The sequence below is a fragment of the Hesperophylax consimilis genome, chromosome 23, assembly GCF_061612785.1.
Source record: "Hesperophylax consimilis isolate HC1 chromosome 23, BYU_Hcon_1.0, whole genome shotgun sequence".
NCBI lineage: Eukaryota > Metazoa > Arthropoda > Insecta > Trichoptera > Limnephilidae > Hesperophylax > Hesperophylax consimilis.
The window spans coordinates 26,951,025-26,978,898 of record NC_142858.1 but is presented as its reverse complement, the minus strand read 5'-3'; the positions used below and the strand labels follow the sequence as shown (position 1 = coordinate 26,978,898).

Here is a 27,874-nt window from a genome sequence, read left to right as displayed (position 1 = left end):
CATAATTTTACTAGATTCCATAAGAGACACAGCCCGTCGACCCACGGGTTTATAAGCAATCGACATAAACTGAATACTGCAAGACCCTTCACAGAAACGTTCCACACTGAACTGCGCTGCAGACCACTACCTTACTGTAGCGAACTTAATTTTCTGCGAAGGGTCTTACAGCATTCGGTTTACGGAGAGTGCTTACCGACTTATGGGACTACATACTTTGAATCGATTGCTGGAACTAAATAATCTGAAAATACAATTCTATATTTTTTTGTTCTTGTTTCAAGATGAACGTTTTAGTATCCGAATATTATAGGTCTCATATTGACCAAAACAACACATAATTAGTATTGTATGTATTACATATGAAGGTTTGAGCATCTTACACCAAGGATGACCGTGTCAACTTCACTGAGAAACAGCCTTTCGCCTTCCATTTAGAATATTCTAAAAGTTTTTACAGCGTGTTCTTTTTATTCATTAGGTCAAAATAAACTGAAATAACCGAAGGTATTTTTTAAGTTCAGTGAAACTTTCTGAAGTCGAATAATAAGTTTAAAACACGCTGTATGCTAGCTAGAGATGTGTAAAATGGGTACCTAAAACCATTTGAAATGCAAAATGGAAATGTGTCAAAACTTTTCCATTTGAAAATGCAAAATGCAAAATGGTTTTTAGAAAAGCATTTCAAATGCAAAATGCAAAATACCCATTTTCAAAATGCATTGAAAATGCAAAATGGTTTCTCAGGTCAAACAATTAAAATAATTATAAAATTTTTAAACTATTTTGTCATTTAATAATGGACATCAATGTAGAACAAACATATTACATGATGGTAAATCCAAAAACACCACGACTACAGATTATGAAACCACAAAAAATTTGCGCGGGACTAACGTTGCCAACGTAAAAACATAGAAACTGCTATCTAACATTTAATATTACAGCGTCATGGCCCCACATTCAGTATTTGAATCAGTATTTTTTGTAATGGTATCACTCAATTGCCAGGGCTCCTACCAGGGAGCAACTCTGTCAAATGTAAATTATCTCTCATAGCGAGGTTGAGGACCGACTGATATTTGGGGCGTATGAAAAAAAGATGAGTGGAGATAGTAGGAAGAATGTTGCAAAAAAGCATTTAAAATGGAAAATGCATTGAGAAAAGCATTTAAAATGCAAAATGCAAAATGATTTTTAGAAAAGCATTTAAAATGCAAAATGGAAAATACCCATTTTGCATTTTGCATTTCCATTTGAAATGGATTTATTTGAAATAAATCACATCTCTGATGCTAGCAAAGCTTCTGTGTGAATACTGTGTTTGTCAAGACTCACTGTGATACCTATAATTAGATATATTTTTACTAAAACAGATTTATTTCTTTAGAGTACACATTACGTATTTATTGCTAGTGAAAAGGAATGTGAATAGGTAGGTATATTAAATTTTAGATATACAGGGTTTTCCAATAAGAGGTGTTATTTTGAATAGCCCGCTATTTCAGTAGATGTTACTTTTGAAGCTGTCATTTTTTGATATTTGACAAGCAGAAACTACGCCCTTAATAAAAATGGAACGATACACGCTTCAACAACGCATTGAAATTATTAAAATTCACTTGAGTGAATTAAATGCAAATCATCTTGAGTGATGAGGCCCATTTCCACCTCGGTGGCTTCGTCAACAAGCAAAATTGTCGCATCTGGGGCTCGGAAAACCCAAGAGTTATTGTTGAAAAGCCTTTCTATCCTCAGCGTGTGACTGTTTGGTGCTGTTTATGGTCCGGCGGAGTCATTGGACTGAATAGCCTCTCTATCCTCAGCGTGTGACTGTTTGGTGCGGTTTATGGTCCGGCGTAGTCATTGGACCTTACTTTTTCAAAAATGAGGCTGGAGCAACAGTTACGGTGAATGGATTGCGCTATCGAGAGATGATTAATGATTTTTTATGGCCAGAATTAGATGGTATTGATCTGGACAACGTTTACTTTCAACAAGACGGCGCTACGTGCCACACAAGCAACGAAACCATTGATATTTTACGATTGAATATCAAAATAACACCTCTTATTAGAAAACCCTGTATATATATTTTTTTTAAAGAATGACAAACATTTCTGGGTTACGAATAAATTAACAATATTTGAAAATCTCGGTAAGCGGAAAATGTTACTTGTGTCGTGATGGAGGACTTAGCCAGCCGAGGAATTGAACGCACGACGCTTTGATAAGACCCAAACGCGATGCCAACTTTGCCAACTCAGTCATTGATTGGTCAATATTTATACAATATCTTAGTAATTTCATTTGGGATGAGAATTGTTCTTAATCTTAACTAATTAAAGTTGGTACGAGTAATAATCTATGAAAACGTGTTATCGAAAACAAACATTGAAGAAATTGGCAAGCAAAAAATAATATTTCGTCGAACAAATTACTGTGAGTCATTTTAAAAATGGACACACCATCATGTGTATCTTCTGTCTGCTGCTTCATGAGACAAAACTTTACAAGACGATTGTTTTAATGTTTTCAAAACATATAAACCATTCCATTTTTATGAGTGTGCACCATAAATAAACTATCTATGTGCACCAGAAGAGGAATAAACAATTTTTTCTGGATAAAAAATTCAACGTATTATTTTTACGGCATTCGCGCCATCTACGGTTGAAATGGCAGGAATTTTGAAATGTTTGAACTACACAATCACGACTTACGAATACATTAGAGAAACGGCCCGCGCAGTCATATGGGCTGGAAACCCAGTGCGGTTGTTGAGTTTCGATTGCAATTAGCGCATGCGTCGATTTCTTTGGAGAGTAGCAGAATCGTTACATTGTAAAATAGGCTTAAAGCGCTTGTAAAATAGAGGTTGTTTTAATGAATCTATGAATACGACTCGCACGCTAAGAGCACGAATGCCACAGTGCTGTCACTTTAGGACGAATTTCCCTTATTGTTGGGAAAAAATCTTACATTTAATTTTTTTTTTTAAGTTTCTCATTCAAAAGGCAACCTTACTGTAAGAAACTAAATGCGTTCATAAATATTATTTGTTTTATATTTTACCGTCAAGCATAATCCTCGACATTTCCAAAAAAATAAATCTACTTAAGTAGATACAACAAAAAAAATTGTGAAATTATTACTTCAACAAATATTGCCCTAAGGCATCTTTCATCTTCCCCAAACCTTAAAGATCTTTGGGAATGTGGTAAGGAGATAAACGAAAGATGTTGCAGCGTTTATTTGAGTCAGTGCAGTTGTGAGATGAATCCTGACCGATGCTCATACAGTTGGTGGATGTAGATCGACAACCAATTCCCCGGGCCGAAGATCGACACTGCGTCGGTGGATATTGTCAGCGGCGAATCCTCCATGTCGAAGATCAACAACTGGAGAAAGCGGCGATGACATTGGGTCGGTGGAGACCAGACTTGTGGATGTGTTCAGCAATGGGGAAGAAGTTGAGTCTTCCTGGTTCTCCAGTGGAAGTAAGATAGACGAAGGTATAATAGACCTGGTCGGCAGATGTGCGGGAGATGCGACCGGGGTCTAGGCGCAGCTGGCTGATGAGTCGGCGGCAGGCCCTCGCAGCGGGCACTCGCTTGTAACTGCTAATTTTTGACTAACTGACTGTCCAAGTATCTTCAAGCTCTCGAGAATAATCGAGTAGGTAGATGCGCTGTACCTTTCGATGTTTAGCTAGCATGTTCTAATGCGATGCAGGATGCATGGGCGAACTTTCCCGAATATTCTAGTAACCTATCGCAACAGATTTATGCACCGCCGATATTTCTCGGCAATGAAAATCAATTACGTTCTTCCCTCTTTGACCATGCACTAATCATTTCGTGACAAATTTTACGCTAGGAGAAGGTACTTGTTTCTCCGTAGCATGTGCTAAAGGAATCTCCGTGGCCGAGAGGTGAAAATCTCCTGCTTCAGATCCAGATGTCCAGATCCCGGCATACGTAGAGAATAAATAAAGACCACCATTTGGAATCGAAATGTTGCTTGAAAAAAAATAATAGAGTCATAACTTTAGCCCAAATTTCTATATAATCAGTAAAAACTGCTCTTCACGTAGAACAAATAAAATCGCGTCCAATTTTGGAAAAGTTGGGAAAATGGATAGGCCGAGTTGGTATCACCGAGCTGATGTCATTTCCAAATTGGCACCGGCCAGGGGTGGTCGATCTAATTAATTTTAGTTAAGAACCGCCGTTTTATTTATTTAGTTTTAGTTTAGTCATCGGTCTATTTGCTCATTGGGTACGACATTTCCAGTGAGTATTGTGTGTGAACTTGGAGTGTGATACATATTTTATTATGAATGCGTTGTATGCCGTTGTTTGCCTTTTTCGGAGTGCGGACTGCGGTACTGTCATCTCGCCCTAGTGCTAGTGTCTACCTACGGACGGGTGATTGATAGGCATCAACTGATCGCAGATCTTCTATCTCCAGGCCAAAGTGATTGTGCAGTACCTGCTATCTGGTGCGGATTGAAAGTAAATACGCAGAACACACTCGAGTATTCTGAAAGTATAGTGATAGTGCGGACCCGTCAGTCGTTAGACGAGCGCGCCGTGGCCTGGCCTAAACATATTTGTACAGAAGAATCCGTTAGTAGGTCGTATCCCAGAATATAAATACATGAATTACAAATAATGCCAAAAGTTTTCGGCGAAGCTCGAGTTACATAATGTGCAATTACTTATTGATCCGTGTCGGTTTCATTTTTGACAATTCACGATCTGAATAATTATGTCTTAATTTATCTTTCTGCTAATATCTCGTGATAGTGCAGTGTTTAAATAAATTAAAAAGATAAAGAATGTCTAGAATAATTACATGCATCGTGATTGTGTAGTCACATCTACGACTTTCGTCAAATAGGTGGGATATGCAAATTGGAGTAATGTGAAAGGGGTAGTCACTGTCACAACATATTCTTATGAATCAACTCTCAAATAGCTGTCAGAGTTAATGGTGCATGGTAGCGAGGCGGTCGAGTGTTCAGTGTTATGCTTCTGACGGGCTTTATTTAAATCAGTGAAAGTGACAGTAGTTCATGGAGTGGTCTTGTTGCAGGAGTCAAGATGAGTGGGCTGACGCAGTATGAGGTGGCCCTGGCGACGGACACCTTCGACAAGTTCAGTTCAGCGGCCACCATGAAGCAGGTCATGAGCCTGTTCCGAGAGCTGTGCAGCATCGTTAAACTGAAACCGAGCAATATACAAGAATTCTATCCCAGTTTGAAGGTAATAACTACCGTTTTATTGCTATCTACTATTGCAATAATTCCACCTTTAAAGTAAGAGTCTTTATATTACTTTGAATGTGTTGTGGTGCAAATCAGATTAATTCATTTATTTTCTCTTCTGTCAACAGGCAAATATTATTATTTTTAATGATAAACTAATGTTAACACATTATTTTTAAGCAATAATTATTAGCCTGAATCACCTATATAAAATACTACTACATATTGAATAATTTGGCAGGTTTTGAAAAAGCCGAGGTATCGCAATTGGTAGAACACCTGACTGGCAATCAGAAGGTTGCGGGTCGATTCCCGTCGGCGGCTTGTATTTTTTCAATTTATATAGGTGTTTCAGGTTAATAATTATTGCTTAAAAATAATATGTTACCCAAATATTAGTTTTTAAAGTAATTATTATCGTTTCACTATCTTATCTTATTGAGTTTCTGAATATCGTTGATGGAGTTTGTTCGCCAGATGACTAATGAGTTTTTAAAGTTATCGATGAAGAAGAATGATTTATTTATATCGGCAGCCAATAATCTTACACTCACCATGTGCCAAATCTGTGAGATTTAGAATTTCCAAGAAAAGAAAGATATACTGAGTAATGTAATCTTTTCTTTCCGACTAAAAGTGTATTGCACAATATATTGTAAGCTTGGATTTTTTATATGTCAATGTTAATAATACTATTCAAATCTATGAATATCATTATTTGGTCTGTTAAGTCCACTTGCTCAGCAGGCAGCCACTGCCTGTGTACATTTGTCAGTAATAATAAATAAGAAATGGTTAGTTTAATGGCCTATTGTCTAACAGTTTTGTACAGGTCGTAATGCTCCTGTGATTTTGTTCTTGATGTTATGATTTTTGTAACCTGGAACAAATTGCTGTGCAAGGTGCCTGACACTTTTACCAGGTTCCCTCATACTTCCGGGAGCGATTGAGATTCTTAATATTTAAACTTTTTTTTTACTCTTTTACCCTTTCCAGTAACACTCACCTACCGTTTTAACCAGAAATCTTCCATCTTCGCGTGGCAGTTAAAATCAATAAGTAATGTAAAACCGTAAAAGAGATCAAGTAACTCAAATTCTTTTTACTTTAGTCCTTTCCAGTAAAATGCACCTTTTATGACCGCACTCTGGGCTTGTTTGGGTGTGGATTTTTTTGTTTTGTTTTGTTATTTTTTTGTTTTATTTATTTTTATTTTTTTTTTTTTTTATATTAACTCCACACAGGAGGCCCTGAAGAAAATAATTTTCCTCAGGGCCTATGTCATCTTTGGGGATGCTGTGTGGAGGGTCTTTTTGTGGAGAGGAAGGAGTGAACATGGGTCTTGAAGAGTCCCATGTTGTAGGAGGGAGGAAACACTGAGGCTGGCAGTTCGTTCCACAGCCGAGCTGTTGACCGGTCAGTGGTTGAGTGGGCATAGCGCTTGGGTCTCACCCGAGCGTCGCGTGTTCGATTCCTCGGCTGGCTAAGTCCTCCATACAACACAAGCAACATTTTCGCCTTTCTGTGGTGGTAGTAGGAGATTTTCAAACATTGTTGGGTTATTCGTAACCCGGGAATGTTTGTCTTTCTTTTTAAAAAATTTTTTTTTTTTTTTTAACTTAAAAACGAATCGTAGAAGCGACCCGTTCTCATGTGACAAATGTCAACCGTGTACAAATGTTGGGCGCGCGTTTGGCGTGTATCCCGACTACGCACCGGTGCCGAAGGGATCAATGACGCTAGTTCCTCAGAGCATCTTCCATTGCAATACCGATAGAACAAGGACAGCATACCTACCTGACGCCTGTGCTCTAAAGATTGCAGTCCGTTTGTTAAGATTGGGGAATCTATCAAACGGACCGCCCGTTTTTGCACAGAGTCAAGGGTTTTTTTCAGGTATTTAGGGGCTCCGGACCAGAGATGGCTGCCAAATCCGACAGTAGGGCGCACTTGCGATTTGTACAGGGTCAGCAGTTGTGTACTATTAAAGTATCTGCGGGCCCTGTACAGTACGCCCAGCTTCTGAGAGGCCAACTTGTTGTTGTTATTATTTTATATCTATTTTTGTTTTTAATGCAGTTCGATTTCTCAATACTTTTTCTAGGATTGCCTAAATTATAGAGTACATGGTGTAAAAAACAACTTAGATATCGCACAAAACTCTCGTTTGGGGTAGGTATATTAGCCCCCTCCGGATCAACACAGCAAGTAAAAAACCAACATCCCCCTAAGAAAGTCGTAAATTCTCTCTGAATCACTCCGGAGAAAGACCTCTATTCAGAATTGAAATGTTTCTTGAAACCAGATCTGAATAGATCAACCTTCGTCTCCCCTATCTCCTTCCCTTCCCCACTCACTTCAAACTCACACCATACCCCAATTGGGGATATAATAGTTCGATTGGCTACAGATAGTTTTCTCTTTTCTCTTGTGCGGTTTTCACATTTAAAAATAACTCTTTGGGTTATTTATGAATCACTCTGTACATATACACATATAGACTATCCGCTAGAAAGCAATAAAACCGAATTGGACTTCATTACAATAATGATGATTCGCTAATTTCTATAGCACTATTTTTATGAGATATCATCTTAAGAGTGGCTTCACGATGAAATGAATACAATTAATGATATGTTTTAAATGCATTATAAACAGTCTGGTGTATGAAATGTAATATGCTAGTCTTGATGATTGTTATTGAAGTAATTTTTTGTTTGAGTAAAAGCAGTACAAACTTCAGAGTATCGTGCAAACATCTAAATCATCCCCCACCCTCCCCGCCCTTTTACAAAGAATCTGAAAACAATAATTAACTCTTATTTAATACCAACACTTAGAGTTAACTTTCACATGCTTTCTTCTAACTTTTACTTTTAATTCTATTTTATTTTTGTTTATTAGGAAACAGACAGTTGTACATGTGAATTAATTTTACATTTAAGTTGAATATAAGATAAACCAGTTAAGTTCCATTTACAATCTTTTTTATGGTTACAGGTTAGGAAGAAAGTATATATTTAAAGACATTGGTAAAGAATGAATCAAAAGAATAGACGAACAATAAAAAAATAATCGTTGTGATTGGTACATTGTAAGGTTAATTTGGTTTTAAAAGTTTTTAGGGTGCGGTGGAAAATATCTTAAAGAAGCCATATTGTAAAACATGAATAAGATATCACAAAAATTCTATTTTCATAACAATAATAAAAATAATAATATAGTAAAGTAGTAATGCGAGTTCGATTTATGTAGACAAAAAGTGTGCGATATAAATTTAACATTTTTCGAGACGTATGATGTGCGATATTTTGATTAAAAGTAATTTGTTTACCGGAAGTTATAAGAGCAAAGAATAGTTTTAAATTGTGATTTGTAATTTTTCTAAACTTTTATCTGTTTATTTTTTACTCAAACAATGTTTTGTTGTTTTCCAACAGGCTGCAGTGCGATCATGGAAAGCCCACGCCATATTTAAAAAGCTAGATGTTAAGTATAATTCTAAGGTTTATAACCAAGGAAAAGTATGTCCCTACACAAAGCTGTTAATAATCGGAGCAGGTCCCTGCGGCTTGAGGTCTGCCATCGATGCCCAGCTTCTTGGTGCTAAAGTCGTAAGTCTCATCATACTATGTAGGAATCTCACCCTTATTATACTTACTAAAAGGTATGCTTTTTGAAAACAGTTCCGAGTCTATTTCATCTCGATCTAATGATTAGCTGATAATCTGGTAAAAACGAAAGAGCATATTTGTGCTATTTTCAAATGCAAATGTTGAACCTATTTGTATGGGTTCGATGTTCCACGGACAGAGGCAGAGGAAGAAATGTATTATCCGTGTAGCCGGCTGGGAATATTTCCTATTCAATAATATTAGTTTCTGAAATGGTTGCTACAATGCTCGTGTCGGTTTTTAAATACAATACAATACTGGAGAATGCTACAGTTGAAAAATTGATAAATTTTATAACACTACTTCTAATCTTCTGTCCTCTCCTCAAGTTCTAGGGCGTTGAATAAGAATAAAACTCTCGTGTAATTTTTTTATTCTGTGACCACACGAACTCCGTTTATTGTTCAGGGGTATAAAAGCAGTTTTTTAATTGCGGGCACATTTATTTGAGATTAAGCAGAAAGTAACAAAAATTATAATTTTTTCAATGGAATTGATACTTTTTTATCACAAATTATTTATTTAAACATGATACTGTTTGCAGTTATTACTTTGTGTCATTAGTTCTCTTTGAAAAATTAACAAACATATTTGCACATAATAACAGACGAATTGATAATATTGCTTTAAGGAATTAATAAAAATTATGCACCCATATATATACATGGTGTCCGGATACTAGTGGGAAACTGGTGAATCTGCATCACATTTGGAGTTGATTTTGTATTGTAACTTTTGTAATTTGAGCTTTTGTGAATACCACACAAGAGTTTGAAATGCTCCCAACCATCTGGAGCCAGTAACACTATGGCGTCCCCAATTGGAGTTTGTTGATCATTCATGCTTGCAAAAGATCTTATCTTCAATTGAGGTTTTGAGATATCGTAATTTGAAAGTTTGTAAATGATAGAGATTATTTGGAGATTGTAGGTTTATGTAAGTTTATCTAATAGAGATTTAAAGTTTTTATCTACTCTTTATATGACATGCATGAATAGGGGCTATATTATAAACAAGTTATCAATTATTATTATAATTGTTTTAAAAAGATTACGAAAGTGGCGTATAGTTTTGACACGTGGAATGGATGATTGAAAATAGGTGCCAGGAGAATGTATGACCCATAAGTGAATGGTAGAAAAAGTCGGGGATAACCAAGATAGGGAAGACAAATGTTGGAGTAGGAAGAGTAGTGAGAGAGACAGAGGCGGTTTGTCCTTTCTGTCCACCCCTCCAGAGAAAAGGCATGATTTTTGATTAATTAGTTAGTCAACCTAAATATGTGTTCATTTTGCAGGTTGTTATTGAAAAAAGAGATCGGATGTCACGTAATAATATTCTTCACCTATGGCCCTTTGTGATAGAAGATCTTAAGAACATAGGAGCAAAGAAATTTCACGGGAAGTTCTGTGCCGGGGCAATCGATCACATCAGCATTCGGCAGCTGCAGCTTATCCTCCTGAAGGTGGCGCTCATCCTGGGAGTGGAGATCCATGAAAACATCACATTCGAGCGCTTGATTGAACCTGATCCAACTCAAGGTACATGTATGCATATATAGAGGTCTCTCACTAATCCTTCACCACAAAAACCGTCTCCAAGTGTCCAATTAGCTTAATTTTCTTAGATATATAAATTTTAAGCTCAAAATTCCAATTGAATAGATTAATTATCTCAGTTTGATGAGTCAATTGCATCTAATAACGCTGTCTAACAGGAGAATTATATCAGACCTGGTTGTATTACACTGAGTCATTAACAACTTAATTGACAGCCCTGCCATCCTCGCCACTGTTAAATTCCTTGTGCCGACTAGGAACACAAGACAAAATGAAACATTCTTCTGCAATATATACACAATCAACTATCAAACACACTTACTAACCAATAGGATTATGATCTAGGCAACAAGTTTGGGTGTACTATTGATTACTGACACCATTTATAGAATTAAGCGTAATTATACCTACACCAGCACTTTGTTGAATCCTAAAAATTATAGTACCGTTGGTAATGTTGTTTTAGTGATTTGTCTTATATGTAGTTTTGTTCTAGTTTCTATTTTATTTATATTATTTTCATATTTAGTTTATCAGTTTAATGTTATTACATCATTTGAAAATTTGCATATAATTTTCAATAGCTCACTAGGTATATATTTTATTCTTATAATTCATGTTGCTCTGCGTAAAACCAAATAAAACACAAATCTGTGAAAGCGGTGGATTATACTGCATACATTCAAAATATAGGTAGTAAAAATTCAAACAGGTAATTAGTTAAAAAGAAACACACTGCTATTGATCTTTTGTAAAATCTCAATTTTTTAGTTTAAAATTAAGGTGTCTTGTTTACTCCAGTGAGAAGACTTCATTTTGTAAACTTTGTGCGACAGTTGCTACAATACTCAAATTAACCTAAATGTCCTAAAACAACAAAAATTATTATCCCTAGTGACTGATAAAATCCTCTAGTAAGCTAGACGGCAATATAGTAACTGAGAATGTAAGAGCAAAATAACCCGACACGTCGCATCGGTGTAAAAAACTTGGAGCTTAGGACACACGGCGGATTATTGAATTTGCATATATTTGCTTGATTTTTTGCTTTAAACTTATAAAAATAACAGTGGATTATAGTAGTCTTTCGATAAACGAGCGGCGGTTTACTTAGAAATTATTGTATGTACAAACCATTATGTATTGTATTGTTAAAGTATGCTATGTACTAGACGCATATTCACATTGCTATAAAGGCGCAAATTATCTAAAAAAATAATTGCATATCAGATGGAAGAATTTGATAAATTAAAAATGATAAAGTATTCTCTATTTGTATGTAATAAGTACATCACACTTATGTATACATAATTCCTCGCCTCATTATACACATTTGCTTCCATGAGATAGTAAAGATGATTAAGAATGAATAATTTTTATTAAAATATAGCTATATTATACAGGAAGAAAAGCTGCTCTATGCAAAAATATATAATTGATCCTGCTATCAACTTTTCTGATTTGCATGGTCTCTTTTACACGCATCGTTGTGAGGGTCAGAGGTGGACATCTAGGTCCGCGAGCCACCCTGGAGCATCATCAGACGTAACCTTGTAGACCCCATCGATCCCCGTGGGGAATGAATGGAGCGGGCATCCATTGAGCATATGTTCGGTGGTTGTCAGGGTCAGAGGTGGACATCTAGGTCTGCGAGCCACCCTGGAGCATCATCAGACGTAACCCTGTAGACCCCATCGATCCCCGTGGGGAATGAATGGAGCGGGCATTCATTGAGCATATGTTCGGTGGTTTGCACAGCATCACATTGACGCCGAGCCGACTCTTTAAATCCTCACCTTTGGATCATGTGGGCACAGCAGCTGTTGGAGCACCTTATGCATGCATTAATAACTTGTTAATGAAATACATTTATTTTAGATCGTGGATGGAAAGCTCTTTTATTGCCTGCCGACCACCCGGTGTCAAAATTCGAGTTTGACGTGTTGATTGGTGCAGACGGCAAGCGTAACACTCTCCCCGGCTTCAAGCGAAATGAATTCCGAGGCAAATTGGCAATTGCAATAACTGCCAACTTCATCAACCGGCATTCTAAACAGGAAGCTAGTGTGAGTATTGCCAATATCCAGTTAGAGTTATGAATTACAAATGTGTGTTTATGCTACAAGGTGTGTGGGTGTTGGTGGGCGATTTGGTTTTAAGATAGATTGCTCTATGATTCAGATGCTCTGTAAGATCCAAACTATTTGATGAGTCGAATTGATAAATATAATGACTTACCAGGTACACTATTTCTAGAAAGGAAAAAAAAACACTGAAAGTATAGGACAGTTTAATAATTGTTACATCTGTGGACTAATAGACTTATTGTCGACCGCAATTCATCACCGCGTAAGTCATCCTGCAATGCCATTTGACGGCTGTAATCAACCTACATCAGTAGGATTTATAAAGGATTTTTTCTATATAAGGGAATAGACAACAAAACAGTATCACTACATCTCAATTGCCTCCCATTTGGGTAAAATTATTGCCGGTTTTTTGTCTCTCCTGAAAAATGGCCAAATATGTTTTAGGCGGTGATGGATTGCCGTCGACTATATATACTTTTAACGTCTATGCATATCTTTCTGCTACATAGTTTTAATTTATGTTTTCAGTAGCTGAATCGAATGTGTTTGTTTGTATGTTTGTACATAATCTCAAATCATTTCTGATATTTGAAATAAACGATGAATTCAATACCGTCAAAAGGTTTAAAAGCATTAGCGAACGAGTAAGATATACATAGTAATCATAGAGAGAGACATACATAATAATCATAGAGAAAGACATACATTATAATGTAAAGTGCCCCTGGGGCGTTGAATCACTAAATGGCACTATATAAAGTTGACCATTTATTGTAATATGTACTTAAATAAAGGATAAAAATATCAATATGGATGTCAAGTGTTACAGCTTCTTTAATTTTTTTTTTACATTTAAACCTATTAAACAATAAAATTAAAATGGTGTTCTACAAGTTTAACTTGACAACAACAAATAAAAACGTTACAGCTTCTATTATTATTATCTCTTAACACTGCTTGTGAATGCTAAGCGCAGATTATCTTGATTAGGTTCTGTGCCAAGTGCGTTTTTGTAGAATTTGTTGACAAGCATAACTGGCATGCTGAACTGACATATTATGTATAAATAAAAATGTTTTACTTCTTCAATAATTCCTAAATTACTTTATGGTATTATCTTTAATTAAAAATATTTTAAATGCACATTTTCAGGTTCCAGAGATTAGTGGGACATCGTTTATATTCAACCAAGCTTTCTTTATTGGATTGAGAGAGAAATGTGGCATAGATCTGGAGAATATTGTCTACTATAAAGATGACACGCATTACTTTGTTATGACGGCCAAGAAACAGAGCTTGCTGGAGCGAAAAGTGCTCATAGAGGTAATTACTCAATAAAACTCTTGTCTACTGGCGAAAGCGATCTTATTAAGCGATTCTTGCGAATCTTGTTATTTATTGTAACCTTCTCTCTGTGCATTCCTAAACTCCTCCACAAATGTCAATTTGAGTACGGAGTAAGATAGAACAAGATATCTGTAATTATCCTCGAAAATGAACAGGGTTTTTTTAAAGTGTTCTTTCTAGTATCCGAAATGGGTTGGTTAATTTTTAACCACATTTTAAATTATTGCACAACATGTTGCAGCTCATTTCTGGTTTTTCATAACTTCAATTCCTTTTAGTAGGTACCAGCGCTAAAATCTTCATTAGTTTTTCTTTTTTAAGTTTCAATTAAGAATCAAACTATTTTCAAAAGGTTTCGCATTTCAATAAAATTAATATAAAATACACCAGTACATATATGGAATATGTGGCAAAGTAATCTGGTTAAAAGTTAATAGATTTATAACAAATTAAGACATAAATGTTAATTTCACATTCCACTAATACTCCTGCGATATCACTTATAAATTAACTTTGTCACTTAGTCAGTTTGTCACTTTGTCAATTAATTAAGAATTTCCTTTAATTTGAATGTTATCAAAAATTGTTTTTTCAATATATTTTATTTATCTGAAATAAAATATTATGTTACCTGAGGTATTGAATATTATCTGTCAATATTATTCAGCTTATTTAAAATTTATTTATTCGAATAATGTATGTGTTTGCATATGCGTGCACTCAAAAAGATAACATTATTATGAATGTATTTTCAATCACTTACTGTCATAAGATAATATTTTCTCAGCGTTCTTATAAACATAGGTATGCGTCATGTTTTCCTGGCAAAATACAGTTGAGCCCTTGTATGGAAAAACAGCGTCATCTTGATAGGCTAATAATGCGATAATTTTCCGTTCAATGGTAAAGTCAAGGCAAGATGACCATTACATTGAAACTGGCGGTTTGTGGGATCAGAGTTTGCAATATTTGGCATTATTATGGTGATAAAATTTTATATCTGCGTTGTGTTACATATTTGTTAATATGTTGTAATATGCTGAAATTTTTTAATTATATGGAAATTTATGATAGTATAACTTATTGATTTTTGGAGAAAGGCGTTATTTTTTTTAGCGTTTTAGATTTGTATTAATTAGGTCCTGCCATTTTGATCTACAAAGCTGGTTCTATGCTCACCCATATGCTTGTGGTGCACACCTATGTTGAAGTGAAACTTCTTTACGCGCGTCATGCAATTTCGAGGAGTAAAACCAACTCATGACCGAAACGAAAATGCGGGACCGATTAAAGTTCATTTGATGTAGTAAAAGTTTTGAAGTAAAATATAAATGCTTCTTAGCTCATCTCGACAACTGGCGTTGGTGGTGTAATGGTCAGCATAGTTGCTTTCGAAGCAGTTGATCCGAGTTCGATTCTCGGCCATGGAATATTATTTTTTTGTTTTTAAGGAATTTTTTTTTTTTAATGGTTGACCATAATATCAATCCACTAAGTAATATTTTAGGCCTGTAGCATAATTGAAAAGTTAAAGAATGATATAAAATTTTTTATGATGTTAACGATAAAAAAATGAAAAAAAACATAAAATTAAAATAAAAAATGGGCCAACGGCACGCGGTGTTCCCAAGCGGTCACCCATCCAAGTACTGACCGCGCCCAATGTTGCTTAACTTCGGTGATCGGACGAGAACCGGTGTGTTCAAAATGGTATGGTCGTTGGCAAAAGTTAAACAATATTAATTTCTATTCTACCTGCCAATAAATATATGAAAATTAGTATAAAAAAGCCCTAATAATATTGAAAAAATTAGCAAGGTGTGTGCGAGGTTGATAAAAATAATCATTACATACGCGCTTGAAAAAGATCGTAATTACATTAATAAGTTTGTAGGAATTTTTTTTTTCAATGGTTGACCATAATATCAATCCACTAAGTAATATTTTAGGCCTGTAGCATACTTGAAAAGTTAAAGAATTTTATGATATTATTAATTATAGTAATGATAAAAAAATAAAAAAAACATGAAATTAAAATAAAAAATAGGCCAACGGCACGCGGTGTTCCCAAGCGGTCACCCATCCAAGTACTGACCGCGCCCAATGTTGCTTAACTTCGGTGATCGGACGAGAACCGGTGTGTTCAACATGGTATGGTCGTTGGCAAACGCTAAACAATATTAATTTCTACTCTACCTGCCAATAAATATATGAAAATTAGTATAAAAAAGCCCTAATAATACTGAAAACATTAGCAAGGTGTAAATATTATATACCTAGTTTAACTCACTCTCCTAACTCATCTTCGCTGTCTACAGGCAGAGCGCACGACTGTGGTCGTGAAGAACCGAGGTTCGATCCCCGCTTTAACTAATTTTTTTTTTCTTTTTTTATAACTTTTAATTTTTTTTATCACATGCTACTTATAAATATGTCAATAGACAGAAAAAAAGAGAGAATGAAATGAAAAGAGAGAGAGAGAAGAATACTAGAAGTTTCACTTCTGTCTTGCGTAGGCTTGACACACCCATTTTTTTATAATGCTTACAGACTCAACGTGAATGGAAAGGATTCATATATTATCATAAAATTCCAGATAGTGTATTGAATAAATTCATTGCTTCCTTAAAAACTATTGCAGTCGGAAAGAAAGAGAATTTAATGCCTCGGAGTGGTGATTTCATTTAATCAAATTTATATAATTGGCGTCCTAAAATTGGCAAGGTTCCTAAAACACAAATATTTGCTTCCAAAATGATATTGATTTATCAAATTAGTGAATTAATTCCCATTGAATGTATTCCTTTGACATGTTAAGCAAGACTGATATATTGCGATATGAATATGAACATCATTCTGTCTGCCACATATTGTGATATGAATATGAATATCATTCTGTCTGCCACATATTTCAATTTGAATATAAATATGTATCACTCTGTCTGTTACATATATAAGTATGAATATCATTCTGTCCGCCACATATTGCGATATGAATATCAATATCATTCTTTCTGCCACATATTGCAGTATGAACATCGATATCATTCTTTCTGCCACATATTGTGATATGAATATGAATATCATTCTGTCTGCCACATATTGCGATATGAATATAAATATGACTCTGTCTGTTACATATAGGGTCAATCCACACCAAATCATCCAGAAAATTTTGGATTTGTCACCCACCATCTCAGATTTTGATGAAACTTTAAATTTTTAATCCTTCCATATAGATAAGAAAATATACCAAATTTTACCTTCCTACCTCAACTCGTTTTTTTTTTATGGGCAGTTGAAGTTTGGGCAAAATAAGCGTTTTTACATATTCCGAGCACTCCGGAAGAGCTTGTACCTTCAATGAAAAAAAATTGTATCTTTGTCATTTATAGTGCAAATGCAATGAAAATTTTCAATATTATCAAGAAAACTATGCTGATTGCAGAAAAAAATAAATAAACCCTTTACATTTAACTACTTGACTTTAAAAAATTACCAAAAGTAATTTTTTAAGTAATTTTTGGGACGGAAAAGGTACTTTACAAAAAAGCAATATCTCGGGAAGGTACAGTGTTAATGAAGTAATTTTTTTTTTATTCATATCTACAAATAGCATAGAATCACATACAAAAATAAAATTCATGGCATTTTACTTGCTTCAATAAATAAAATCCATTTTAAACTTTTTTCAAACTTTTTGTAATTTTTTTTTTATTCTTATCTACAATAAACATAGTACAACCTAAAATAATAAAACTCCTGGTATTTTGTGTGCTTCACAGTGTAGAAACGTTTTTAAAATGAGAAATCTTAATCATACAGAATTGTTCCAAGTTTTTTAAAATCTAGATACTGTATTTGCAAATAAAAAAGTCAAACTTATTCGGTCCTTTACAACATGCTGGTAAGCTTGCAATGTAAGCTTAAGGCACCAACAAAATAATGTACCTTGTTCCTTACCCTGAATGCACACCATAGCAATATTTTATAACAAGATCAACTTTTTAACTCTTTTCAATACAAAGTTAACTCTTTAAAAAACAAATACAACAAAAATAAAACAGGCAATGTAGGATTAGGTTAAATGAAAGTACATTACAATAATATTGTTTACAAATAAATGTTCAAGTTCATTTTTTACTTTTATTCTTGATCTGACCCATAAGATGGTTGAACTTTTGATCAGCATGATGAACGTCTTTTTCAAGAAAGTAGTAAGCTCTTCCTGAACCTTTTGTTGTGGGAGGGTCAACGATATTAAAAATATTTTGTAGTGGAACAAAACAAATATCTTATTTTTGATGTGGCCAGTAAAAGGATGGAGCTGGGCCAAAAGGATGCATAAACTTGATTGATACATCACACTCGTCTTCATCTTTGGAAACCACAAGTCCAAAAAACCAATGGTTGTCATATACGCAAGCTACATAAGAGTTTGTACAAATTTGTACCATACTTAGTTGCTCAGAGCGATTTCGTTCCCCACTGAAGTTAAAAATCAAAGCATAATCTGAATCTGAACTTATCCTTTTTGTGCCAACTTCATTTTCAGACAGAGGAACAAAGCAGTGGAAACCTCGAGTGCCTGGTATTGTTTTAGCTTGTGAAAAACGCTGCTGTAATTGTTGCCTGCAAGTGAATAAGCTTTCTTTTCTCAGCACGTAAAAATATATATTTTCTACTCTCGACTGACTAAACTTAAAAGTTTTGTCTACAGTTGTGATAGTGTTGCCAGGGCCAAGTTGCAAACTTTCTCTAGTTAGAAGACGTTTTACTGTTCCACCTATTCCATCACAGGGAGATTTCCCATGACTCGTAGCAAAAAACGACCAACATGCTTTCAAGTTGAAGTCTTTTTGATGGTGACACAGATTTAAAAAGTTTTTGCAGTTTTTATATTGCGCTGCGCAACCATCAGTAAAATAATGAACACTTTGAATTTGGGGAAATTTTTGATTTAAAAATTGAGCAACAATTTTTTGAGTTTCGTAAACGAAACTTACATCATGTTCCAAGTCATCTGAAATTACACACAAGCTTGACACTGTGAGATCTTTGCCAGGCTCTTCACAAGTGTAAATTACCACTGGGTGGAGTGAACAACTGTCTTGCGTCCAGTGGTAACCCTGGACTTCATTCTGGATAACATAGGAGAAGTTTTCACTGAAGTCTAATAACACAACAGCTTCATTTATCTGAAGCTGTGCTTTTAGGGACTCTTTGAGATATTTTGATTGAGACTTTGTTATAAAAGAATGAGGAAGAAGTTTTACAAGACTCTTCACAAGATGTTCTACATATTCATGAAAGGGAACTGTAACTGAAACCTGCTGTGTTCTATCAGTAGTTACCCATGCACTGTATGTAATTTCATCTTCTTGGTCCCATTCTTCAAATTTTTCTAACAAATGTTTCTTAAGATTTTCACTAGATGTTGAACACTTATCGCAATGTCGAAGCATACAGTCTCTATTGTTCTTTGAGCACACTAAGTAGTCCATTAAATCATTGTACGTTTCTTCACTGTCACAAGCATTAAGAAGCAACACTACATTTTGATGAATTGCACAAACGCAGACAGAATGAGAGCCTGGAGAACCTACTGGCACACACCATTTGGGACGCAACCAACAAAATTTCGAAATCCCAATTTTTGAAGCAGGGTATTCAAACTTGAAGGTAGCATAAAGTTCATTCAGGTTACAAAGCAATAGTCTTTTTTGTTCATAAACATTTTTGGTTATGCTAACTTTATCTTTTTTCCCTGGCATAACACGAGAAAATTCATCGTTTTGGTAGAAATTTTTAACCAAAGTAACTGTTCCTTGGTCTAATGGTTTTCCTTTTTTTGGATCAGGTAAAGCAATGATACCATTTTCATTTAGTAGCTCTCGTGCTTTACGAACTGAGTATTCACCAACACTGAATTCTTCAGCAACCTTTTTTCTACTCCACGAAGTTGGAGCGAGAGTTAGAAGCTGAATTCTCTCACGGCGTGTAACTTGTGTTTCCAATTTTTTTTTAACCAACTCAACAAGCCTGTCCATGTCATTAGCTTTTTCTTGAATACATCTTGGTATTTTTGCATCACATTTTACTGGGGAAAATTCTTTTTCTAAAACTTTACTTACTTTTTTCTTTAAGGTTGAACAAGCAGAATCTAACTTCCGCTTAGCGTAACTAGACTTACTGTGGGATGGTATTGCATGTAGTTTAAATGGAGATTCTCCAATGTCAGTTAAAGAAGTGTTGATTTCTTGTAAAAAAATTTCTTTGTTTAAAACATTTTCAACTTCACTTATGTCTTCTTGAAAAGTGTTAAGCTCTTCAATTTCATTGTTAAGGTTTTGGCTCTTACTAATTTTTGCTCTGCATGCATTACAAATTTTTTGTCCAGGGATTGCTTTATTAGTTACTTTTAGAATGGTATTAATGTTCTCTGAAAATTCCAAGGATACTGTTCTTAAAGTTTTTGTAATTTTCCTTTTGTGGCTTTGGAACGGGTCAAAACAAGCTTTTTGAAATGTTTCATATTTATTTAAGTTAAATATTCTGTGGTGCTCACAAATGTTGAAAACCAAGTCTGTAGATACAAAACTTCTTTGTTGAATAAGCTTTTTTTCAAATTCACTTAACAAATCCACACTCGTTAATTTCTCTGACTTAGTATAACTTTTTTTGTGACATTCAGTACCATTATGTTGTCCCACACTACATTTAACTAAACTTGTTTCGATTAGAGACATTTTAACAACGTACACCATAACATGAAACAACTACTGTATTTATATAGATGATCACTGCTTTGAAGCTGACTCAGAACTAAGCATGTCAGAGGAAACAAAGCATGTAGTATCCTGCAAACTTAGTGATGAGGCAGATAGTAATTTTCATGTTCTGTCTTGTTCTTGTTGCAGATACATCATTTCCATGTAGTGACTTGTCTCTAGGACTGTTTCTTTGATATTAGTCCATTCATTCAACCTATATTACTAGCTATATACCTAAACTATAACTTGCCCAATTACAAACTAAAAATAGATATAAAAAAAATCACAAAAAGTTTGAAAAAAGTTTAAAATGGATTTTATTTATTTTTGTATCTAGATTTAAAAAAACCTAGAACAATTCTGTATGATAAAGATTTCTTATTTTAAAAACGTTTCTACACTGTGAAGCACACAAAATACCAGGAGTTTTATTTTTTTAGGTTGTACTATGTTTATTGTAGATAAGAATAAAAAAAATTACAAAAAGTTTGAAAAAAGTTTAAAATGGATTTTATTTATTGAAGCAAGTAAAATGCCATGAATTTTATTTTTGTATGTGATTCTATGCTATTTGTAGATATGAATAAAAAAAAAAATTACTTCATTAACACTGTACCTTCCCGAGATATTGCTTTTTTGTAAAGTACCATTTCCGTCCCAAAAATTACTTAAAAAATTACTTTTGGTAATTTTTTAAAGTCAAGTAGATAAATGTAAAGGGTTTATTTATTTTTTTCTGCAATCAGCATAGTTTTCTTGATAATATTGAAAATTTTCATTGCATTTGCACTATAAATGACAAAGATACAATTTTTTTTCATTGAAGGTACAAGCTCTTCCGGAGTGCTCGGAATATGTAAAAATGCTTATTTTGCCCAAACTTCAACTGCCCATAAAAAAAAAACGAGTTGAGGTAGGAAGGTAAAATTTGGTATATTTTCTTATCTATATGGAAGGATTAAAAATTTAAAGTTTCATCAAAATCTGAGATGGTGGGTGACATGGCCTGGATGATTTGGTGCGGATTGACCCTATAACTAACTAACTAACTAACTTACCATCACGCCGTTTCACCGCAGGGGTAGGCAGAGAGGACGGACCGCCAAACAACTCGGTCTTGGCACACACTCCTTGCCTCATTCACATTCATGCATCGTCTCATACATACTCTTCTATTGTTCTGACTCTTGACATGGCCCGACTCAAGTATCTGATTCACTTGGTCGTGCCATGTCTTCCTCGGGCGCCCCCGACTTCTGCTACCATTCACAATTGCATCGTATATTCTCCTTACACTCCTTTCTTCGCTCATTCGCTCTACATGCCCAAACCATCTAAGCGTCCCTTTCTTGATCTTACTCATTACGCTTACATCAGCCTTGCACTCTTTGCGGATATCCACATTCCTCACACGATCATACATGGTTTTACCACACATACGCCTCAGGGATCTCATTTCAACAGCATTCAATCTACTTTCATCCTTTCTTTGCCAGTTCCATGCCTCACTTCCATACATCAGGGTAGGTACCAGCACTCCATTGTGGACTGCTAACTTCGCTTCTTTGGACAATTTTTTGTTAGCGCCAACTGCGTTCAGTCCTCCATTAATGGAGTTACCTGCATTTACTCTTCTTTCAATATCTCTGTCAGCCTTCCCATCACTCGTAAACATGCTTCCTAAATACACAAATTCATCCACCTGCTCCAAGTATTCCTCATTCACAGCTATATTACACACTGTTTTCGTACTTTCTCTTTCAAACACCATTACTTTAGACTTACTTACATTCATCATTAACTCATTCTTCACGCATATTTCGTTCATCCTAGACACGAGAGACTGCAGATCATTCATACTATTAGCAATCAGCACCGCATCATCAGCATACAACAGGCAACATACTTTCAGATTACTCAAATTCGCGCCCAATCCCACATCTTTCAATTCTTGCATACAATTATCCATGTATAGATTGAATAACCACGGTGACATTACGCAGCCTTGTTTAACACCTTTTGTGATATCAAACCACCCCGTAAAACCACCGTTCACCCTAACACATGCAACGCTTCCCTCATATAGAGACGCAATTGCCTGAGTCAGATTCGCATTCACTCCATACTTGGACAACACCTTCCATAGCTTTTTCCTGTCGACTCGGTCGTATGCTTTTTGTAGATCTACAAAGGCACAGAAAAGTTTCTGGTTTTTTGCCAGAAACTTCTCGGTGAGCATACGCAATGAGAAGATCTGGTCCATGCACCCCCTTCCACTCATAAAAGCACCTTGCACATCCCATATTTTATCCTTTGTTTCCTTTCTTACCCTTTCAATCAAAATTCTACCATACAGCTTGCCAACTGAACTTAGCAGGCTAATAGCCCTATGATTCCCACATTCCATACGTGACCCTTTACCTTTGTATAATGGCATGATCACTGCTCTTCTCCAATCTAAAGGCGTGTAACCTTCCTTTAAACATTGGTTAAAAAGATTGCACAACCATGTGAGAATTATACGGCTACCTCCTTTAAAATATTCAGCAGCAATATTGTCGAAACCGACAGCCTTACCATTCTTCATACACTTAATTGATCTTTCTATCTCATCCATGCTAATTTCGGTAACATTCAGTCCATCATCGTTCATATCTGATTCGCCGCTAGAATCACTGTCACTCACTTCGCTTTCAAAGACTTCCTCGAAATACTTCATCCATCTCTCTTTTATTTTTTCCTCATTCGTCAACATTTTTCCATCTTTCGATTTTATTACTTTCATGCTTCCGGTTTCAGGGCCACACCGGGACCTTTTGACTTCCTTCCAAAACAACTTAATGTTTTCTTGGAAATGGTTTGTCATTTTCATTCCTTCTTCCTCTTCCAGGCGTTTCTTTCGTTCTTTCACTCCAACTCTTACTTTTTTCTTACATTCCTTATATACTTCTTTCGCTCGATCCTTCTCTTCGCTGGAAGCACTGCCAGCCGCAATCAGACATAACCATGCTTTCTTCTTCTCTGAGACCAGTGCTTTAATATCATCATCCCACCATGCATCACCTTTCTTTCTACCTTGCGTACTTATTCCACACACCTCTCTAGCAGATTCACAAAGACTCACTTTTATGTGGTTCCATGTTTCGTCTATGCTTAGACCATCCATTTTTTTCTCATTCAATCTCATCTCTGCACAATTCACATACTTACTCCTCTCATTATCGTTTTGTAGTTTTTCTATTTTGATTCTTGTTGGAGTTTGTACCGTTTTCACTTTAGAGCGCCAACCGCGAAAGAGGTTTACTCTCGACACCACCAGAAAGTGGTCAGTTTCAACCTCTGCCCCTCTGAAAACTCTCGTGTCCTCGGTAACGGCTCTCAACCTAGAGTCAATTACTACAAAATCGATAATTGACCTCTCATTTCCTCTTTCCCACGTATATTGGTGGATACCTTTATGATCGAAAAAAGTATTGGACACAAAAAGGTTCCACTCTAAACATACTTCAAGTATTCTGTTCCCGTTGTCATTCGTTCTTTTATCCCCAAACATACCTAAGGCCGATTCAAATCCGTCACGTCTAATTCCTACCCACCCATTCAAATCGCCTGCCATTATAATCCTTTCATTAATATTTTTCAGTCTCATCACATCATTCACACCAGTCCAAAAATCATCTTTCTCTTCGTCACTCTCAGAATTGACAGGGGCATAACAAACAACAAGAAACACCCTTGTCAAACCGATTTTGAACCTAATCCACATTATTCTCGGACTTACACATTCATACTGCAACATACATTCAATCATTCTGGGAGACAGTAGTGCTGCAACACCCTGACACGCCCTCTCTGTATCTGGTCTCCCAGACCAAATGACGAGCCTATCATTATGTTGCATTGTACCGCTCCCTTTTTTCATACTCTCTGTTACACAAAGTATGTCCAAACATTTGCTAACCATCGTGTCACACAATTCATTCATCTTTCTTTCCATACCTCCTCTAATATTCCACGTACCAATTCGACATTGTTCGAGTTCCTTCCTCCTCGTTACATATAGCGGTATGAATATCATTCTGTCCGCCACATATTGCGATATGATCATTCTGTCCACTACATATAGCTGTATGAATATGAATATCATTCTGTCTGCCACAATTGCGGTATGAATATGAATATCATTCTGTTTGCCACATATTGCGCTCCATTGAAAAATAAACTGTTTGATAATTGCTGCTCATCACTATTTGTTTGTTTGGCAGGATTTCCCGGAGACATTAAAGCTCCTCTCCCAGAACAATGTTAATAATGCAGCCCTAAAGACTTACGCTTTGGACGCGGCTGAGTATGCCACAGATTATTGCCTGAAGGACTTGGAGTTTGCGGTGAATCACTATGGGCATCCGGACGTTTCGGTGTTTGATTTCACTTCAATGTTTGCGGCGGAGAATGCCAGTAAGGTTTTGGAGCGAGGCGGGTTCCCGCTGCTCACGTGTCTGGTGGGGGACAGTCTGTTGGAACCCTTCTGGCCCACGGGGTCAGGGTGCGCTCGGGGCTTTCTGTCCTCGCTGGATGCGTGCTGGGCGCTGCGCCTCTGGGCCGCTGGCACGCATCCGCTGCACGTGTTAGCCGAGCGAGAGTCTATCTACCGTCTGTTGGGTAAGTCGTTATTTTTGAAATTTGTGCAATGATTCATTGTCAAACACGCAAAATGGAGTGAATGGTTAACTGCCACATCAGGAGACATGCGCAGCTGTTACAAGTGACCAGCAAAAAGGGATGCAGAAATACCCATTCGTTATGGTGGAAATGGGATGGGAAGAAGGCTCATACTAAGGCCCAGTTGTAATCAAATAGCTATTTAGCGTTATTTTTTTTATTTTTTTTTTTGACATTTGAAAGGTCCCCTTTAACCTTTTGAACGCGTTAATTTGCTCCGTCTTATCTATACCCGTACGCGGTACATATTTTCAAATACCTATGCACACAATTAAATGTCAAATTATAGCATTCTGGCATAATTTATTGGACTATATAGACAGAACAGATTATTCTCCACAATATGAAAACAAATCCTCGTGTATCAACACTCTTAGATGTTTATAAAAACAAAAACATAAAATTTCATACAAAGACGTACCGTATCTTTTGAATGTGGTCCCGCCATTCACTCGGCGTGTGTGTACTTAGACCACTGCGTTGATAGACACAAGTGGGACACCATGATCACTTATCATTTTTAGTTATGAAAAAGTTGTGAATGACATACTCGTAGTAACGCCATCCGTTGACAAAAATGTAAACTAAAGGACTAAAAGGCGCAAAGAGGCGCACTTGATTATCGATCTTTTTTTATGAAATACAATTTTATTTTTGAGAAATTCTTGTAGATGTCAGCATCGGGATAGTTCTACGAATGTCCAAGTGAGCAAGAAATACATTTATGTCGAAAGAGCGCTGGAATATCGGCCGTCAAAGTTTCCGTATCAACTGTTGATACAGCCGCGTGTGAGTATAGACTTTTTGCCGTAACAACAGTTGATACGGCCGCGTGCAAAGAGTTAAACATCGATTCTTGGTGCTTTTCAGCTGTCTGTGAAATTGTAATAAGCTGACAAGCATATTACAATTTCATAGAAAACAACATGATAGTTGTCGGACTTAGAATCGGCATTTAAGGGGAACCTTTCAACTGTCAATAAAACAAATTGGTGTTGAATGGCCATTTGATGACTTTGTCACACGTGAATTTCTGCAAAACAACTGGGCCTTGGAGTCACATTATAGATCCAGGAGACATCTGCAAATACCCAAAGACAACCATGGTAAATTTTATGAAAAGACTGGGTTACTGTTAGAGGAGAAAGGAGCATGGGAGATAACACAATAGGCCTGGAGTGTTTACTGCAGCTGTGTATGTGGCGTTTATACCAATAATAATAATATTTTTCAACATCATTGTTTCGATCCAATCAATGCAGATTAATAGAGAAAGCTTTTAGCACATCCACATTTGAATCCACAAGCTAATTAACATCTAAAACCTTAATTTTCTAGCCCAAACAACTCCATCAAATCTCAACTCAGACATCATCCACTACACGGTGGACCCAGTGACCAGATACGTGGCCTTGAACAAGAGCATGGTGGGGCTGCACCAGGTAATACACCTATTTGACACGGACCGGCCAGTCAACTTCCTCGACATCCCAGCCTCGGAGTCCATATCTCACGTCAATGCAAGGAAGAACCAAAAACCATGCAAGTTATTTATCAAATTTTTTATATTGTTATTGTATTGTAAGTGTGTTAGAATAACTATAAAAAACCCTACCGCCATTCAATAAATAATTAAACAAATTAATAAAAAAAATAATAATTCCACCGCTGAACGTCTAAAGCGCAAACAATTTTTCTGTAATACAGAACAAGCTAAGATTTATAGTACAGACCTGTAACATTATAAAATAATAATGAAAGTGGTGAACAGCCCTTTATGGGGAGGGGCAGAATTTTTGAAAAATACTATCAGATTATAGTGATTTGTTTTTGGGGTATTATGCCGTGTTGCGCTACCTCCTTCTTTAGCCAACGTTTCGGACAGCAGTAGTGTCCATCATCAGGGCAGATGTGTAATCTAAGGTTGTGGTGAAGTGTGTGCTTATGTATGAAGATGGTATTGCCAGCTCCAACCCTCTAAGAGCTGATATTAACATATAATTTTAAAGTGGTTTTCTGCGTTTAATTAACAAGAATTACTGAGCTTAGATCCATTGAACAATACGAGCATAGTTTACAAACTAGCTTCAGTGAGTTATAGTTGACTATGTTTTCACTCAAGATGAATCGAGTGAGACCACTCCCAAGTCGATAGTATAAATATTTGGTGAGATGAGACAGGTTTATCAAGTGTTAACCCTCTAGAGTGGTTTTCCATCACTTTGTTTTGGGTGGTGCTGCAGATCTTAATTTAAACTGCCAAGATGAATGTATGACCAAAGTTTCATTAATACATGTCATTAGTGCATATTTGAGGCTTTTTCTGTCAACAATGCCCATTTTACTCATAAAATTCTTCAATTAAATAGTCAATATTTTTTCTGTCTCAGGAACTGAAATTTTTTATCATAAAAGAGAGGAATGATGTGTTCTTTTC

General features: G+C 35.9%; 1 protein-coding gene and 2 non-coding genes across 10 annotated transcripts in view; 1 reads left to right on the top strand and 2 right to left on the bottom strand.

Moving 5' to 3' along the window:
• Positions 1-4,184: 4,184 nt before the first annotated feature.
• Mical (Molecule interacting with CasL) overlaps positions 4,185-27,874 on the top strand; it is a 55,277-nt gene continuing 31,587 nt past the window's right edge. For all 8 annotated transcript variants that reach the window (XR_016304587.1, XM_089646067.1, XM_089646068.1 and 5 more), the window contains exons 1-8: positions 4,185-4,295; positions 5,101-5,270; positions 8,713-8,886; positions 10,244-10,487; positions 12,384-12,571; positions 13,748-13,918; positions 24,981-25,377; positions 26,776-26,979. Coding sequence is in view for 7 of the 8 variants with exons in the window: in XM_089646067.1 (XP_089502193.1) it covers positions 5,109-5,270; positions 8,713-8,886; positions 10,244-10,487; positions 12,384-12,571; positions 13,748-13,918; positions 24,981-25,377; positions 26,776-26,979 (1,540 nt within the window). In the remaining variant the exon portion in view is untranslated. The remainder of the gene's footprint in view (positions 4,296-5,100; positions 5,271-8,712; positions 8,887-10,243; positions 10,488-12,383; positions 12,572-13,747; positions 13,919-24,980; positions 25,378-26,775; positions 26,980-27,874) is intronic.
• LOC149412509 (5S ribosomal RNA) lies at positions 15,548-15,666 on the bottom strand. The gene has a single exon (XR_016304635.1). It is a non-coding gene; the product is annotated as a 5S ribosomal RNA (ribosomal RNA).
• LOC149412508 (5S ribosomal RNA) lies at positions 15,989-16,107 on the bottom strand. Its single transcript, XR_016304622.1, has one exon. It is a non-coding gene; the product is annotated as a 5S ribosomal RNA (ribosomal RNA).